The following is a 20,574-nucleotide window of genomic DNA, read 5'->3' as shown; positions in this document are numbered from 1 at the left end:
AGATAAACTTATTACAGCAAACGCTAGTAAATCGATTGCAAAAGTTGAAGTAGCTCTTACAAAGATTGACGAATTTTTGAAAGGGCAAGCATCGAAAACCGTATTAACCGGCGAAGACCAGGAAATCCTGCCCTGCGAAAAGGACATATTAGACAGATTAAAAAACTCTAAACTTCAGTCCAGCATCAAGGAGGCGGTCATGCTAAGAGATATTCCAGAAGAACAAGCCCACGAGAAGCACGAACGACACCAGCCACTGATTCAACAAGAGCAACCACAGTTTCGTCATAACCAGGAAGAAAATCGAGAGCAGATGCATCGAGAACAGCAGCTTCGTGAGGAATTAAAACGAGAACAGCAACTACGAGCTGAATTACAACAAAAACTAGAGCAGCAACAACGGAACGATGAACAAAGAGATCAAGTGCGACGAGAACGGGAAAGACTGCAAGAACAACATGAAATCCTTAGACAACATCAACATCAGCAACATCAATGGGACCATCAGTTTAAAGAGAGATCTGCAAGGAATCACATCCAACAACAATCATCCGCCTCAGGAGTCTTTATTCCACCCAATCATTTCCAAATATCTCAACTGGAACTTCAACATCAGTTTCAAACATTGCTACAACAAAAGCAACAACAGTTTGAACAATTTGTCCAACTGCAGCAGGAATTTGAAAAATTACAAAAAAGCTTAACTAAAGAACAAGAAAGAAGAGAAAATCTGGAGCGACTGCTTCAACAACAAGTCAATCGGCCACATGAAGCATGGAGTGGAGCGGAACAACCGTTGTGGCAATCGGAGAGAAACCTGGAAACAACTCAGCATAACAGACAAAACGACAATCAATATTTTCAGAAATTTTCCCAACCCGTTCATAAATGGAAGATGGAATACGCAGGAGAGAATAACATCCGGAAGTTAGGCGAGTTTTTGAACGACGTCAAGGTGTATGCTTGGACGGAAGGAGTGGATGACATAACATTATTGCGATCGGTGAAACATCTTCTCAGGGGACCGGCTCAACAGTGGTACACTAGAGCTTACGAGACTTTTGTCAGCTGGGATCACTTTAAGACCGAAATAAAAAGAGAATTCCTACCGCCAAACTATTCGGAAATCCTGAAACAAGACCTTTACCTTCGATTTCAAGGGGTTAACGAGACGTTTACAGCATTCTCTAGGGATTTATTAGCAAACTTCGAAATTATTGAACCGCCTATGCTAGAATCGGAAAAAATGTTCATATTGAAATCGCACCTGAACATTGACTTTGTGCCTATAGCAGCAGCGGCTCAAGTCGGCACAGTCAGCGAACTGGTAAAAGTGTGCAAAGATTTTGAGGTATCGCGTTCATACGCATTAAAAAATCGACCTGTGAACAATCAACGTCCGGTATGGACCAGGCCTTTGAACACCAGCAACCCAAGACAAGCAGTTCCCAACACGTATCAACAGAACTCAGCATATCGACCGAATTTTCCCCGACAACACATCAACATGGTCACAGCAGAAGCTTTTCATCAAAGACAGGAAATGAATCCGGCAGAGTACGACGAAGTCGAGCTGTCAAACGCTGAGCTGGAATTTGGGCAAGGCGTAGCTGATATGTCTCCAACAATTTCAGAAGATGTCAATGCTTTGCAATCAGGAATCAGAATGCCATTTAGGCCAGCGAGACCTGCAGAAGCTCCAAGGGACTTAGAAACACAACCAAATAGAACCTTCACCACACCGATCGTCTGCTGGCAATGTGAAAAGCAAGGCCACACATTCCTAATGTGTCAGAATCCGAAAACTTACATTTTCTGTTTTACTTGTGGAAAGAAGGGCTGCACTACGCGAAACTGCCAAAGCTGTCAAGCGCGATGGAGGCAACTAGCGCCAGATTCTCCAAACGTATATTCGGGAAACGGCTACAGGGAGAACTCTCAATGAGGGAGGAGAGCTCTTCCAACTTTTTTGAAATCCCCAACATTTCTAACGTGCCCTGTTTCCACAAAGTTGAAACACTTATCGTCAATCCCAAAAACACTGACAATCGTCCATACGCTCAAATTTCAATTATGGGTCAAGAGTTCAGAGGTCTCTTGGATAGTGGAGCAACTTGCACACTTATAGGGGGCCAATTAGCGAAAATAGCGGATAAATTCACCTTACAGAAACATCCTGTAAAAGGGGAGATCAGAACGGTCGATAACTCTGCACATCCTATTTCTTTTTACGCGCACATACCAATTACTTACAACCAAAAAACTCATACGTTACCGATATTATTTGTGGAATCGATGCCAACCGCCTTGGTCCTGGGAATGGATTTTTGGAATGTCTTTGGGGTCAAAGCCGTGGTTTGTGGATTGACTACTACAGTAAACAATTCATCGGTAATACAGTCCCTAACAGCAGAACAGAAGGAAAAGTTAAACACAGCTATTTCAAAGTTTCCAACATCACAGAGCAAAGGGAAACTGGGTCAAACCCACCTATATTGCCATCGCATTGATACCGGAACAACCCCGCCATTTAAACAAAAGTATTACCCGATGGCCAAATTCGTTCTCGATGATCTGAACAAGGAAGTGGACAGAATGCTGAAATTGGGTGTTATCGAGGAAGCCATGTGCTGTCCCTGGAACAATGCCACGGTAGCTGTGAAGAAAAAAGACGGGTCGATGAGGTTATGCCTAGACGCTCGCAAGTTGAACTCTGTCATTGTTCAAGAAGCGTACCCAATTCCGCATATTGCGACTATTATGAATAACCTGAGTGGTTCGAAATACTTATCATCCATTGATCTCGAGTCCGCATTCTGGCAGATCCCGCTGGATTCTTCTTCAAAACAAAAAACAGCTTTCACGATACCGCAAAGAGGCCACTATCAATTCACAGTAGTCCCTTTTGGACTGGCCACGGCTAGTCAAGCTCTGTCAAGAGTCATGAACTATTTGTTTATTGACTTAGAGCCAAAGGTCTTCGTCTATCTAGACGACCTAATTTTGGCCACGGAATCGTTTGAAGAACATCTGGAACACCTGGAAGAGATATCCAAACGGCTAGAGAAAGCAGGACTCACAATTAATTCGGAGAAGTCTATTTTCTGTCGTAGAAGCCTCAGTTACCTAGGATACGTGTTAGATGAGAAAGGGTGGCACGTCGACGAGTCAAAAGTAGAAGCCATTAGCAAATTCCCCACTCCAGCGTCGAAGAAGGAGATTCAACGGTTCATCGGCATGTGTGGGTGGTACAGGCGATTCATTAAAGACTTTTCGAAGACAGCTGCTCCACTTACAGAGCTAACGAAATCTAAAATCAAGTTCAAATGGTCTCCAGAATGCGAGCAGGCCTTTCAAGCTTTGAAAACACAGCTAACATCTGCTACCGTACTCGCTACACCAAACTACAAAAAAGCATTCTCCGTAGCGTGTGACGCGAGTGACGTGGCGATTGGGGCAGTTCTCACGCAAGAAGGAGAGTTTGGGGAACGCGTTATCTCGTATTTTTCACAAAAATTATCCCCATCCGAACGAAAATACTCTGTTACGCAGAGGGAATGCTTAGCGGTAATCAGGTCGATTGAAAAGTTTCGAGGTTACCTAGAAGGAACACATTTTACTGTTTACTGTGACCACTCGAGTCTGCTCTACCTAAAAACGATGAAAAATCCTACTCCGCTCTTAGCCAGATGGATTCTCAGGCTCAACGCATACTCCTTCGACATCCGTTACCGCAAGGGATCAGCAAACATTGTTCCAGATTGTCTGAGCAGAATTGAATTAGTGAACGCTATTTCGACCAAAATTGAAACGAAAGATCCCTGGTACAACGAGCTCAAAGGTAAAGTTGAATCAGATGGTGACAACTTTCCTGATTTTCGAGTAGTGGGAGGCAATTTGTATAAGAACTGCGCGGTGTTAGATGAAACGGGAGGTAGATCCCATCGCTGGAAACGGGTGATTCCAGATTCCGAAAGAAGCAACATCATACATCACTTTCACGACATCCCTACAGCAGCCCATCTCGGTTTTGATCGCACCTTACATCGAATTCAAAGGGATTACTACTGGCCTAACATGTCAATAGATGTAAAGAAATATGTACGAGCATGTGATTCCTGCAAGGCAGCGAAAGCCCCGAACGCAACACTCACACCGACCTTAGGAAACTCCAAACCCGCCAAGCTTCCATGGGAGCTTATCTCGATAGACTGGATAGGTCCCATGACTCGATCCAGAAAAGGATTTACCGTTCTTTTAGTAGTCGTGGATTGGATAACAAAGTTTGTCATAGTAGAACCGTTCCGCACCGCCAACGCTCAACAAATGGTTGCCTTTTTGGAAGGCTACGTTTTCCTTCGATTCTCTGTCCCAAGAATTATCGTATCAGACTCTGGTTCTCAGTTTTTATCACACACCTTTCAAGCACTCCTGAAGCGATACAACGTTATCCACATGCGTACAGCATTTTATACGCCTATGTGCAACGCAGCAGAGCGAACTAATCGCACGCTGATCACATGTATTAGATCCTTGCTAGATGCTGACCAGAGAGATTGGGACGTCCACATTCAACAAGTGGTATGCGCGATAAATACAACAAAACAGGAAACCTTAGGCTGCAGTCCGCATTTCTGCAACTTTGGCAGGGATCACATTTTGTTCACCGATGCCTACCCTCAAGCAAACATGAACACAGCAGACGAGGTAACAGCCGCCCACGCAGCGAGAATGAAAATCATTGAAAACATCCATCAATTTGTCTTGGCGCGTATCACCAAAGCACACGAAGACAGCAGAAAACGCTACGATCTAAGGGCCCGTGATAGAGAATTTGCAGTCGGCGATATCGTATGGAGACGCTCATTTGAGCAATCCTCGGCAGCGGATCATCGTACGAAGAAATTGGGACCAAAATTCTTGCCTAGCATCGTGAGACAAAAACACGGAGTCAACAATTATTTGCTAGAAGACATTAAGACCTCTAAAACCGGAATGTACCATGCAAAAGACATAAAAGCAGATTAAAAGTCGATTTCACAGCTATGAACGCAATTATCAGCCGACCAGAACTCAAAAATGAAAAGATTATTAAGCAATTAAATCCTAACAAAAAGACTCACAATTTAAAAAGGAAGCTCTATTTTTAAGTTTTAAAGAAACTCCACAAAATTATGCTCACAGATTAAAAACACCCTCAATTTAAAAAGCACAAATTAAGATTATCGAATAGAATGTTAAGCACGCTACTATCATCATGAAGAACGAGAATTAATCAATAATACCAGATTCTCATAATATGCTATAGAAAATGATATGATATAGGATACAATTTTAAGAAGTTTCTGCGCAGAAAAGTTCCGATTTCAATTTTGTCACCAGTCATGGGTGAGGGGAACAACACATAATGCAGTGATTAAGGATATACTATGATGGAGATAAGCCGAATTCGAGTTCCAGAGAAAGGATAATTTGTCGAACGGCAGTACTATAAATACTATCATAAGGAAGCCTAAGCTACAGCGAAATTTTTGGGAATCGGTTTAAATTCCCAAAAATTTCTTTTCGAGTAAAAGTGGAGTTGTATTACCGTATGGAAATCCCGGTAATCGTTGCAATAAGATTAAGAACCACTGACAATCATCAAAAGCCTGGCCATCAAACTAATGACTACCTAAATGTGGAACCACTTCAACGTTAAGCCATTCCTACACCTCACCACCCTCTGTCATCGGAGCAAATGTCAGCAGAACTTCCGCTAAGAAGACGAGATAAGCAAGTGATCGATCGTTAACTAGAGCGCCGTCGGATAATAAACCCGAATATACTAAGTGTCGATGTGCCTAACCAGTGATTGAAGCGGTGTGAGAATATCGACAGTAGCATCAGCTGAATGTAGGTATTTTCTTTAAGATTATTCGACGGTAGAATTCAACACAATACCTTTCTTCAAAGATTGCTGTGGACAACGACAAGGCAAAGGGGAAATATCAACATAATTGCACGTGGAGAAACCTGCTGAGCTAATTCAACTCAGGTCAAGAAGCGAGCAGGTAAACAAAAATCCACTTTCCAACGTTTAAATCGTCAGAACTGAAATTATGACCCCTCCCTTCAAGGTCTCATCCGTTCATCACCGAGAAACCTCAAGAAGGATTTTCCAGCTTAGAACTGCGTTGGCAGATAATAGCACGTAGTCTTTTCACACATAATAGCAGTGGATCCTAAAAGAAAATCGAGCATAGCGAGAGGTAACTAACTGGATCATTTTCTTCAAACGTGATTCCTAAAATGCGATTCCCTATTTAGCGGTGTATATCATCACTGAGCGGCGTGACGTCATTACTCGTCGAAGCACGAGCACCAGTACAGCAACAAAGCCCTCCAGAAGAGGTATGACGTCATCGTATTGGTTAGGTTGGAGTCGTTGGAGTTTACTAACATTCTGTCTGCCTTAAGGGCTTTTATTTAGGTGCCTATTTCCCGGTAGAGATAATCCAGCACCACAATCCTCTCTTGAGGATTTCCACGCACACTCGTTGGGCAATCGGATCGGTCGTCAGAGATCAAGCTTCGCTTTGATGGTTGCGTGAGAGCACACGATTAGAATCCAACGTGCGCAATCGGGGCAGAGAAGCATTCGGAGTCATTCAAGTGAGCGAGGATTGAGGAACCGAGGAACGAGCAAAATAAGTAATCCAACAGGAATTGGGTTGGTGATTGTGTAGGACTTCGTTGGCTCAAGGTTGGTGCATGTAAACAAGCCGAATAGTCACGTGTGGGGAGCTGAAACGAGAGACCGTGCATGAGTGCTAGTGTTGTTTTGAAAACAGCTGGCTTCGAGGATTTCCCAAACCAGTCTTTGCATGCAGACCAAAACAACGGCTAGCAAGGAGGTACTAGATCACCGCATGTGTGTGAAGAGGATTGCATCAGCTGATTTTGGAGAATTCCCGGGGCCCCGTCGAGAGGCGTAACAAGGAGCGAAAGGCATGTTATAGCATTAAGAACAATTAGAAATTAAGATCAATTGCGCTAGAAAATTTAAGCATATCATCATTCGATTATTGTGCATGATTGATTAAGAGCATTATTTAAAATTTTAAGAGCTATTGTGAGCATTTTAATTGCACCATTATGCATAGACTGCAATTCCGATTTAATTAAAGAGTACATGTAGTACCAATGATTTGTAATCGCCTAAATCTTCATTAAATGGTCGTTGACTGGAATAACTTTTGGATTTTAATTCAGTATTGAGAGGAACCGTTACAGATTTTCCAACTTTTCAAAACAATACTTTTAATGAAATGGTATTTTTTATTCAGTGTATTTTGCGTTTTAGGAAAAACATAATCTTTTTGAATCGCATTTTTATAAAAGCTTGCGTAAGTTTGATTTAATCTTTGATTTTCCTTACTTGCAACACTGAAATATTTTTTTTATCAAATTCAATCATCAACTATGGGTTTTGAATAATTTGTCTTCTGTACGAAATAGATTTTATGTCCTCGAAATTTTTTTTTCAATTTGTTTTTCAAACTCTAGATATTACAGCGGATTTAATCAAACCTTCAATATAAAATTAAGAATGGAAATGTTAATTATGATAATTTCAAACCAACAAGTATAAACAATCTTTAATCATCGTTAATTTCTGATCTGATCTGGAATTCATTTGAGGATAAAGATTTTTTATTGTATTCTTTAAAAAATATAATTCGCATTCGTTTCTGGTGTTTTAGAAATATTGATTGAAAACTTGTTAGCTAGACTGCTTTAGATTTATTTTCAACCAAATTGCCAGTCCAAAATAAAGAGCATCATTTCAAATATTTTTCTATGGCTTACCGGATTTAATGTGCATTTTTGGTTTTTTTTTTTCTAGCAAAATTTTAATTTCATCGTGTCAATCGTTTTGATAGACTGAGAAAATTGGAGTTTCCATAGATCGTTAGCCTCGTCAAGTACTAGACACGAAATTTTCAATTTTTCTCCTTGTTTATCTCAAGGGAATGTTTCTGATTCGAAACTTCCCAGGTGTCCGCTAATGAGTTCGTTTTGCTGTCTATTAGGATTTTTTTTAAAATATCTCCCCAAAAGCAGTCTAAATATTTTGCGCACAATTTGACAACCATATTTTGAATATTCCACCGATGGGAAGCTTTTCCATTTTGTAATTATGTATTCAGGCCTATTTATAAGTCCTATCCTCTATTCATATTTTAGGATAGTGCTCCCGCATTCTTTTTACTGCATGGAATCAATAAACTTCACTTTTATTCAAATTTTGGCTCACTATTGGATCTTCTAAGTCTTTTTTGTAGCGATTTACCATGTGAAATTTGGTGGAATAGATGATTTTTAGCTGTTTTTGGATCTTCCACTGGGAATATTCTGGATTTTTCTCATTCCTGCCCAAAAAATGTTGTCGATGAACTTTAATATTGGACGATATCTCAAATAGCACTTAAAAAATCGTCACTAAATTTTGTAGACGTACACATTACATCCATTTCCATTTCCATCCATGTATTCAAAAGTTAATCACAAAACAAAGTGTTGTATTTTTTTTCGAAAACACTCCTTACTGGACGTATATGTTTTATTGATGAATCAAGATTAGGGGTTTAGAGATAAATTTTTCCTTATCATTTATTTGAAACGGGTCAATCAAAAGGGTTTAAGGAGATAAAGTTCGATAAGGTTGAAAAATGAAAACCGTCACGTTGCATAGCCCTATACGGTCAAACATCAAACAGATCTAACACTTTCCTGTTTCACCAAAAGAGAGAGGTCACATCTAGCTAACTCCGTTCCAGAAAGGTACAACTTTTGTTGCAGTAGAAAACTTTTAATTCCGGCATCATGTTGTCCAATTTTACGAGGCACAAGCTAATGAACACTGCGCTCTAAATTCGATTTTGCTGCTTTGGTGATGGCGTTAGCTTACATGTTGTTGTTTCTCTATTTTTTTTTGCATGCTTGCATCACACCTTCTCATCCATGTGCTGGGCTGTGCTGTGCCTGTGAATGCCGGCAAGGAAGTACAAGTGATCATCGATCCGGAACTGGCTACCATAATCGCCGGAGCCATGCAAGTGCCGGGAACGTTGATGTCATCGCTAGTCGTGGACCGAGTAGGGCGCAGGATGCTGCTGTTGGCATCCGGTAGTATCATGTTTGTCAGTTTCCTGGTGCTCGGAGTTTACCTGCTGCTGTTGAGCCGGGATCAGGTGGACGAACTTGGCTGGCTTCCGCTGACCACTCTCAGCCTGTACGTCACCTTCTACTCCCTCGGCTTTGGGCCCATCCCTTGGCTGATGCTCGGAGAGTTGTTCAGTCCGGACGTGAAAGGACCTGCCAGTTCGTTGGCTAACATGACCAATTTCGCCATGTCCTTTGCCATGGCACGGCTCTTTCCGGAGCTCCGGGATGCCGTCGGTATTGGAACGACTTTAATCATATTCGCTGGCTGTTGCCTGCTAGCGGTGGTATTTGTGGCCTTTCTAGTTCCGGAAACCAACGGGAAATCGCTTAACGAAATTCAACGAATGCTGGCAGGTACAAGGTCTTGCAGGGGGCTTGCTGGTGGAATTTGCCGCAACCGAAATTGACAACGTGGCCGTGATGACGATGCTGTTGTGCGGAGTATCCTTCTCAGTAGCAGCAGCAGATCTAGCTGAACACAGGACACAATTTTAAAATTAAAATCAATCGTTGAGCACCTATTACCATTTATCATATGCTTGGTGAGATGACAAGAGTGGGTGATTGCTGATGAAATTCTACGTGGAATTATCGATTAATCTATACTTACTTATAAAAATATGAAAAAAAAAACTAAATATTCGTAGTCCTTAATTTTTCTTCCAAATTTCATTATTTATTTGAGAAATCAAAAATAATAGTTTTATTTAAATAATAAAAGCTTTGAAAACACCTTAAAGTGTTATATGAAATGTTCCAAGTTTGATCAAGTACAAAGGGCAATATTATTCGAGCTTGAGTAAACTATTGACACTGTGATGACATAAAAGGCCATCTTATCAAATATGCTTGATGACCTCCTTCGACAATTTGTATAAGCAAATTTTACGTGAAGCAACAGAATATACATTCCACAGATTTTTTTCAGATATATCTAGACATTTTATTTCTAAAAAAATCAACCAAGAACTGTGAAATCCAGGCAGAATTCAGATTTCATAAAAAAAATAATCTCGGAGAGAGTGAAAGATTATCAATTTATTATTGCAATCCTTCAGAATTTAAAGATTTGTAGAAATATTTAAACAGTTGATTTAGAGTTACCCAGACAACCATTTGGTGGGAATTACGAATTTGCATCACAAATATACGTGCAAACCCAAGCAACCAAAAGTCACATATTTACTTTAATGAAGGCATTGAAAGTTACATATTGGCTGGCAAAGAGAATCAACTGCCTAATTCCCTTTAGTGAACTTTATGTACTCATTAATGAACTTGAAAGTTGCAAAAGTGAATAATATGTACGTTGTATGTGACTTGTTCTGCCCAATTCCCATTCGTATACTATATGTACTCATTAACGAACTTAAAAGCTGCAAAGTTGATCTATATGTACGTTATACGGGACTTAAGTCACATAAAGGGCACAAAAGTGCTCAAACGGGTATTGATAAGTCACAAAAAGTGCATCGATGTGCTTTCAAAATCAAATCACCTCTTCGAGTTTTAGTTTCAGTTATAACAACATCTAGGTGTGGTCTCGTGGAAGCGTGTTCGATTCTCACCACGTAGGTCGGGGTTCGATCCTCAAGCCGGGCATGTTTTTGCCTTTCTTTCAGAAAGGTATAGTTATCGGTCGATTTGGGAGATCATTAATTATGGGTCTTAGATATATCTTTATAGGTACCTATCGAATCAGTTCGTCGAGTTCAGATGATGTCTGTGTATTTGTGTGTATTGGTGTGACTTTTTGTAAAAATTTTTTGCACGTTTTTGCGAAACTGGGCAGTACAATAAAAATGATTTTTATCTTGAAAAAAATGATTTTTTTTCTTCTTCGTCCTATAAAAGAAAGAAAAAAAAACAAAATAGTTTGAAAATTAAATTTTCATAGTAATTATCATCAAATCATCACTCCAAAAAACGTGTCAATTTGGCTTGCTAGCCACATCCAGCAATCACTAATCAAGATGATCGAAAACATGGCGCGGAAAGCGCTGGGTACGCATTTACTCCGTGTAATTCCCCTTAAGGAAAACAGAGGGCGCCACTGATCGAACGTCATGCATAATATTATTGACAAATGGATGTCAGTCATTCATAGATGACAAAATTCTAGTTTTATCATTTGAAAGAATTATTTTTAAGTTTACCAGTCCACCTTTAGGAAGAACCGGAACCAAAAATTAATTCTGGGTTAGAAACCCAAAATCAAAGATCATGTAAAGGAATTGCTGCAAGGGGTACAACCCCGAAATCGAATAAATCAAGCCTAAGGACTAGACCCTCACATCGCATATTTCTATAGTGATTGCAAGTCCCACCCTGCGCCCAACCATAGATTCTCAAGCACAAATTTCTCTGTGAAGGGGAAAACGACACGAGGACACGGGGACGCGGACGATGCCTGCACACCATCTCATCTTCGCTCTCACGTGCGTTCGTGCTCAGGAAGCTTTTTCCTAAGAACAAACGACAGGAGAGAATTTCGCCCGTGGAAGCAAATTGAATCCAATAAGACAAATTTTCTCGAGCTTTAAGCTCTCGGGCTAGTTTGTTGTTCCCTTTTCTCTTTTTCTCTTGAGAAGCTTTTCGTTCGCATTGAGAAACCTGTGCAATTGTTGCGTTGTTGTTGTTGGGGTTGGTGTCTAGAAAAGACGATGACGAATTGCTGAAGCCAATGGAAGATAACAACCAAACAGTAGCGCCACCAAATCCTCCATAGTAAAGTTTAAATTATTTAGGATTTTTTTGGAACATGCATATAAGGCTAATAAGCTTCTAATAATAAAGACAAAATTGAAGAAATAGAGAAAAACTGTACGAATTAACCATTTAGGCCAGGTTGACCAAATACAAAATTGACGAATTTGACAATATTGACAAGATTGACAAAATTTTTAAAAATTGCGAAAGTAGACAAAACTGACAAAATTGTAAAAATTGACAAATCTCAAAAATTGACAAAAATGACAAAATTCACAAAATTGGCAGAATTGAGAAAATTGAAAAGATTGACAAAATTGAAAAGATAGACAAAATTGAAAAAAATTGACAAAATTGACAAAATTTACTTGATTGATAAAATTGACAAAACTGACCAAATTGACAGAATTGACGAATTTGACAAATGACAAAACCGACAAAATTTACAAGATTGACAAAGTTGACAAAATAAACAAAATTTATAAAATTCAAAAAATAACAAATAAATAACAAAATTGCCAAATTAACAAAAATAACAAAATTGACCAATTTCACAAAATTGAAAAAACTGAAAAATTTGACAGGAATGTCAAAATAGACAAGGATGACAAAAATGACGAAATTGACAAAAATGATAAAATTGACTAAATTGACCAACTTGACAAAACTAACAAAATTGACAAAACTGACAAAATCGACGATATCGACAAGATGGACAAAATTTAAAAAATTGCAAAGGTCGACAAAACTGACAAAATTTTAAAAATTGACAAAACTGAAAAATTTGACAAAATTCACAAAATTGACAAAATTGAAAAAAATTGACAAAATTCACCAAATTGGCAGATTTGAGCAAATTGAAGAGATTGACAAAATTGAAAAAAACTGACAAAATTGACAAAATTTACTTGATTGACAAAATTGACAAAACTGATCAAATTGACAAAATTGACGAAATTGACAAAAATGACTAAACCAACAAAATTGACAAGATTGACAAAGTTGACAAAATGAACAAAATTTTAAAAATTAAAAAAAAATGAATAATAGACAAAATTTCCAAATTAACAAAAATGACAAAATTGACAAAACTGAGAAATTTGACAAGAATGACAAAATAGACAAGGTTAACAAGGTTGGCAAAATGCACAAAATTTACAAAATTCAAAAAAAAAATAAATAATTGACAATTTAACAAAAATGACAAAATCGACAAAATTCACAGAATTGCCAAACTGAGAATTTAAACAAGAATGACAAAATAGACAAGGTTGAAAAAAATGACCGAAAAGCTCAAACAAAATTGACTATAAAAAATCGACAAAACCAAAAAAAAATCGAAAAATAGACAAAATTGAAAAAAAATAAACATAACTGACCAAATTGACCAGATTTCCAAATTTGAAAAAAATGACAAAATCGGCAAAATTCACAAAATTCGTAAAATTTACAAAATTAACAAAACTGACAAAATTGTCAGAATTGAATGACAAAATTGAAAGAATTGACAAAGTCTACAAAATTGACAATGCTGACCGAATTGACAAAATTGACGAAATTGACAAAAATGACAAAATTGACAAACATGACAAAATTGACAAAATCGACAAAATTCACAAAATAGACAAAACTTACAAAATTTAAAGAATAGATAAAACTAACTAAATTAACAAGATCGACAAAATTTTAAAAGTTTGACAAAATTAACAAAACGGACAAGATTGACAAAATGGACAAGATCGACAAAATTAAACAAATATGACAAACTCGAAAAACAAAATCACAAAATTTACATAATTGACATATTTGACAAAACTGAAAAATCTGACAGAATTGACAAAACTAACAAAATTTACTAGATTGACTAATATGACAAAATTGACAAAGTTGACAAAATTGACAAAATTAACAGAATTGACAAGATTGACAAAAATTGATTAAATTGTCAAAACTGACGGAATTGGGGGCCGTTTAGATACCAAAAATGACAAATTGACAAGAATGACAAAATTGATGAACTTGGAAAAAACGACAAAATTAACAAAACTGACTCATTCGAAGAAATTGATGAAATTGCCATAATTGACAAAATTGACAAGAAAAAAAACTGACAAAATTGAAAAAAAAAAACAAAAAATAGACAAAATTGAAAAAACAGACAAAATTTCAAAAAAACCAAAACTTCCAAATTTGCCATTTTTGAAAAAGTTGACAAAGTTGATAGAATTGACAAAGTCGACAAAATTTGCATATTTCATAAAACACAATTAAATAGAAAATAGATTAAACTTACAAAATTTAAAAGTCTGACAAAATTGACAAAACGGACAAGATTGACAAAATTTACAAAATTCATAAAACTAAACAAAAATCACAAAATCGACAAAATTCGCTAAATTTACAGAATTGACATATCTGACAAAACTGACAAATATGACAGAATTGACAAAATTGACCAGATTGATAGATTTGACAAAACTAACAAAATTTACAAGATTGACAAGAATGACCAAATTTTCCAAATTGACAAAATTGACAAGATTGACAAAACTGATAAACTTGTCAAAATCGACGAAGTTGACGAGATTAACAAAATTGTGAAAATTTACAAGATTGACAAATTAATAAAAATGACTAAATTTATATAACCGACAAATTCTTACTTAACTTAACTTAATGATCCCGCGCCGATCCTCCGGTGCATAGGGCCGTGGTAAAAGACCTCCACTGTTGACGATCCGGAGCCAGCGTCTTCACCTGGTCCCAGTCAAGATTCTCGTCGACAGTTCGGATTTCAGCGGCTAGGCTTCGCCGCCACGAATTTCTGGGTCTGCCTCTTCTTCGATGACCTTCTGGATTCCAATCTAGCGCCTCACTGCAAATCTCGTTTTCATCTCTTCGCAGCGTGTGCCCAATCCATCTCCACTTACGTTCCCGAATCTCGATTTCTAGCGCCTTTTGATGACACCGGCGATGTAGTTCCTCATTCGAGATCCAGTTGCCAGGCCACCAAGCGCGGATGATATTCCGCAGGCAGCGGTTTACAAATACTTGCAGTTTTCGCGTCGTTACCGCATATGTGCACCAAGTTTCGCACCCGTACAGCAATACGGATTTGACGTTTGAGTTGAAGATTCGGATTTTTGTTCGTAGAGAGATCTGGCGTGACCGCCAGAGGTTTCGGAGACTCGCAAACGCAAATCGGGCCTTTCTGATCCGTGTTTCGATGTCTTTTCTGGTACCACCATCAGGCGTAATCTGGCTACCAAGATACTGGAAGCACTCCACTTTCTCAACTTGTTGCCCAGCTACCATGAAACTGGAGGGATTTCCTGTGTTGATCTCCATCGACTTGGTCTTTCCGACATTGACTTTGAGACCTGCTGCCTTGGAACTTTCGGTGAGGTCGTCGAGTTTGCTCTGCATATCTGGTTGTGTTTGGGCGAGCAAAACAATATCGTCAGCCAGGTCAAGGTCGTTCAGTTGCTCCATTGTTGAAGGATTCCACGGCAATCCTCGGTTCGGTGCACAGTCAATCGATCCAATCAGAATCGCATCCATTACGATTAGAAAAAGTAGCGGTGATAGAATACATCCTTGTCTCACTCCAGCAGTTACCGGGATTGGTTCGGACAAGACACCGTCGTGCAAGACCTTGCACGAAAATGCCTCATACTGTACTTCGATGAGATGGACTAGTTTCTCTGGGACCCCTCGTCGCCTTAGAGCCGCCCAGATGTTTTCATGGTTAAGTCGGTCGAATGCTTTTTCGAAATCAACGAACACCAGCAGAAGAGAGTCCTGGAATTCGTTGATTTGTTCCAGTATGATTCGTAGCGTTGTGATGTGGTCCACACATGATCGTCGAGATCGGAATCCAGCTTGTTGCCGTCGGAGTGTAGCGTCTATTTTCTCCTGGATCCTGTTCAGAATCACTTTGCAGAGTACTTTGAGGGTTGTACAGATCAACGTTATGCCTCGCCAGTTACCGCACTCTGTCAGGTCTCCTTTCTTCGGGACCTTTACGAGGATACCCTGCATCCAGTCGGCCGGGAATGTTGCAGTATCCCAGATGTCAGCGAAAAGACGGTGCAACATTTGTGCTGATAGGGCAGGGTCGGCTTTCAGCATTTCAGCAGGGATGCAATCGATCCCAGGTGCTTTGTTGGATTTCATGTTTTTGATTGCCGCTTCTATTTCAGCCAGCGAAGGCGCTTCCGAGTTGACGCCATTTATGCGACTTACTGTTGGCGCTTCGAGCTGCAGATTCTGTTGGCCATCGCTATTCGTGACTCGGAAGAGTTGTTCGAAGTGCTCAGTCCATCGTTTGAGCTGATCTGTTCGATCGGTCAATAACTGACCTGCTCGGTCTTTTAGCGGCATTCTTGCATTAGTCCTTGCACCACTGAGGCGGCTAGAAATGTCATAAATTCGTCATAATCGACAAATTCGACAGAATTTAAAAAAAAAAGTCATAAAATTGAAAGAAAATTACAATTCTGAAGAAACGGCAATATATGACGAAATGAACAGCCATTTAGGCCATTCTTTGAGTAATGTAGAGTAGAGAAAAACAATCATGATTTGATGACCAGTCCAGCCAGCGGCCATACCGAAACCAATGTGAAACATACGGTGTAAATACGGAAATTACATTTCTAAATTCTATTTCATGATGCTGAAAGCATAGGGCCTTAACTCTCACATCGTAGTATTTCTATAGTGATTGAAAGTCTCATCCTTCGCCAAACGATAGATTCTCAAGCACAAATTTCTCTGAGAAGGGGAAAAAGACACGGGGACCAGCGTTGCCACATTTAAATCTGTATTTTCGAGGCAAAAAATCTTTTTAATCTGTATAAAATCTCAAAAATCTGTATTGAAATCTGTATTTAAAATTATGATTCCGGATACTAACGAACGCTGCCCTACGATCAACTTTTTATATTGCGTAGCACACTAAATTCAGCTACGACCCTGATAACTTTGGACTGCGGAATATCAAATAAGTTTTAATCATGTTATTTTGATACACGTAAATCGCTTTTTGGTTTAACTTTGTTCGAATTACAACGAGTGCAAATTTTTTAAGAAATCACATTTTCACACAACGGGCAATATTAGATCATGAAAAGTTTTGAGTCGATAACTTTCGTTAAATATAAAATAGAACTGTGTCCTACCTCGATTTAACAATCAATTCGGATTATAAAATTGTGGCAAAAATCTCCATTGTAAACCATTTTCTGGACTAAGTTGTATTCACAGTATACTGCGAGAAAAATGTCGACAGTCGCTGAATTATGTCAATGGTATTAAACTAGCATTGAAACTTGAAAGTTACATTTCGTGTATTTAGACTGATCTTGACTATGATTCTCAAAAACATAGGTTACAAAACTGTTTTCAAATTCTTGCTTGTCGTGGTAAGCGATGTAATGTTACGGTCCCGATTTTTGATTTTGAAGATTTTTCAAATTTGCGGATATGACAATTAATGTTGGCTTGAACTGTGGACCATTGAAACGAATTATTATCGATTGATCGATCTATTCAAAATATCTTGAATTTTTTTGATTTGCCGAAAATCTGTATAAAATCAGTATGAATTTCCAATTATCTGTAATCTGTATATACAGATTCTTGGTTGCTAAACTTCTAAAAAATCTGTATGATTACTGAAAAATCTGTATATGTGGTAACGCTGACGGGGACGCGGACGATGTATGCACATCCTCTCATATTCTCACGTGCCGTTTGTGCTCAGGAAGCTTTTTTCTAAGCACAAACGACAGGAGAGAATTTCGCCCGTGGAAGCAAATTGAATCCAATAAGACAAATTTTCTTGAGCTTTAAGCTCTCGGGCTAGTTTGTTGTTCCCTTTTCTCTTTTTCTCTTGAGAAACTTTTCGTTCGCATTGAGAAACCTGTACAATTGTTGCGTTGTTGTTGTTGGGGTTGGTGTCTAGAAAAGACGATGACGAATTGCTGAAGCTGAAGCCAATGGAAGATAACAACCAAACAGTAGCGCCACCAAATCCTCCATAGTAAAGCTGAAAGCATTTGGGAATTTTTGTTTTGATTATTCATATAGATCCTAGATCCGAATTAATCATTTGGACCAGGATGACCAAAAAACAAAAATTGACAAAATAAACAAAATCGACAAAATCGACAAAATTCACAAAATTGACAAAACTTACAAAATGGGCAAGATTGACAAAATTGACAAAATTGAAATAACGGACAAAATCGAAAAAAAATCACAAAATTTGCAAAATTGACAAAATTGTCTGAATTGACCAAACGGACAAAACTTACAAGATTGACAAAAAAAACAAAATTGACAAAAGTGACAAAACTGAAAAAATAAAAACTCCATTTAATACACTTAACAGTCGATTCTAGCCTTCATTACAGTCTATAAATTATATTTGGACACACATGACACAAAATAATAAATATATGATAGATTTATAAATTCTGAGTAATGATTGAAGTGCTTCGAACGAATTAATTTGAATGAATTTAAAAAATTAAGATTCAAAATTTTTTATAGGATAAAAGTATTTTGAAATAATTATAATTTTCACATAAAGAATAACATAATTGTAAACTAATTGAATATTTTTGAATGATTGAATTCTGGAATATCTTGTACGATCCCGTTTCTATGACATTATAATATTTGAATTAATTCATAGGAAACCAGCATTTGCAACGGTAAGTGGAACCGAAGGTTGTAAAAACTTATGCTCGTAAATATTTAATATATTTGTCTTATAAAATTATCAATATACTACAAGATGAGTTGATCCTAGTATCACATTACTTTTTTTCGATAAGATTTTATTTCCCCTATCCAGTATGATAACAGATCGGTATCAATTTTAGGAAAGGGCGAATGCTGTTTCGAGAAAATTGCGTTTAAAGTTTGACAGTTCCATAAGCTAGGTCTAAGAATGTACTTTTCACCCAGCTAATAACTCTATTTGTTTGCATTTGGCGCATACGCTCTTTGGAAAAATCGAACGAGATGTTAAAAATAAATGGAAAATCACGTTGCATACTCAAAGGCGGTTTTCTCTTCACACCACGAGCTTTTAGCGACGCTTGTGTGTATATTTATTTCGCCTTTAGTTATGCATGTAAACAGATACTTAAGGACCGTTCTAAAACAGGTAATTGAATTTGAATATGAATTTAATCGACCAAGTTTATTCAACTATTACAAGATTGACAACATTTTCTTTTTCAAAAATAAATAAATTTCCATTTATTGATTTGAAAAAGAAAAAATGGTCAAAGCGACATAATCGACAAAAATTAAAATTATACTCTTCATTTTTAGACCTCTTCTAATTTATAGATATAAGATCATAATGTCATAGAAACGGACTCATACAAGATATTCCAGAATTCAATCATTCAAAAATGTTCAATTAGTTTACAATTATGTTATTCTTCATGTAAAAATTATAATTATATCAAAAAACTGTTATCTTTTAAAAAATTTTAAATCTTAATTTTTTAAATTCTTTAAGGATTTACTACGTTCGAAATGATTTAATCATATTCAGAGTTTATAAATCTATCATTAATTTATTATTTTGTGTCATGTGTATCCAAATATAGTTTATAGACCGAAAGAAAGGCTACAATCCACTGTTAAGTGTATTAAATCGGGTTTTTTCAATAAGTAATTTTGTACTTGAGTGACCATTCTGACGCGATATATGTAGGAAATGTAGGAGAGAAGCAATTGAGCAATATGTAGAGTTTGAAATCCGGCACGTGGCAGCATGGCGGCACCGGTACAGAACACAGTAAATAATCGAGAGAAGGTTATATGAAGCGAAGCCAACGGTTCAGTTGAGATAGAGAGAGATTTTTTTTTGCTCATTTTGCGATTTTCCGGAAGCTGAATTAAGAGGCCGCTGGAAGCTGAATAGAAGATCATTAAGACTTGTTTTGGAACTTGAAAGTATCAATAAGAACTTAAATTTTGAGCTGCATAGAACATACTTCATATCAATGATGGGGCTGAGTAAGCGTGTTTGTACCTGTTTTATGGGACTTTAGGTTGCTTGGGAATATACGTGTAAACATATCGTATATAATGCAGCAAAACCAGAACATACGTATCATTTTGGAGGCCATATAGGTATGTACATTAGCGGCTAGCGCACATATTCTTGATTTGGATTTTATTGTTGTAATAAAATCCTACAATGCATTTAAATACGATAAAGAACATGCATGGACCATACATTGTAGGTGCAGATATACGAAAATGAGTTAACGATATAGGGTAAGTGAGCCTTAACTTGGCATGATCCTAATCATGGCATGCCAAAATGCATTTTGGTAATTTTCATGTCAAACATACGCCTAAAAATGAAAAAAAATTAAACATAAAAGGAAATCGCATATGACAACATTCTACATAGCATTTGTCCACAATTGAATCCAAATTACTGCGTAATAATTTTTTTTCGCATGACAAACTGCAAAAAAAATTATGATCTACGGAAAAAAAAATCTAAAATGAACCTACCTTGCTAGTGCATCTGTCATCTTCGGATTGATTTTAAAAACACACTTCCGTATGGAAAAATCACTAAAAATTACCGTTGGTTGCAGCAAAACATGGCAA

At 37.6% G+C, this 20,574-nt stretch overlaps 1 protein-coding gene across 1 annotated transcript in view; it reads left to right on the top strand.

The window, feature by feature from the left end:
- The window catches only part of LOC129741844 (facilitated trehalose transporter Tret1-2 homolog), a 63,904-nt gene that overhangs the window by 17,337 nt on the left and 25,993 nt on the right, over positions 1 to 20,574 (top strand). Inside the window, exon 5 of the mRNA XM_055733637.1 lies at positions 9,045 to 9,571. Coding sequence (XP_055589612.1) covers positions 9,045 to 9,571 — 527 coding nt within the window. The remainder of the gene's footprint in view (positions 1 to 9,044; positions 9,572 to 20,574) is intronic.

This window comes from Uranotaenia lowii, chromosome 2, assembly GCF_029784155.1.
Source record: "Uranotaenia lowii strain MFRU-FL chromosome 2, ASM2978415v1, whole genome shotgun sequence".
NCBI classification, from domain to species: Eukaryota; Metazoa; Arthropoda; class Insecta; order Diptera; family Culicidae; genus Uranotaenia; species Uranotaenia lowii.
Note: the sequence above shows the minus strand (reverse complement) of the source record. Positions and strands in the feature narration are given on the sequence as shown.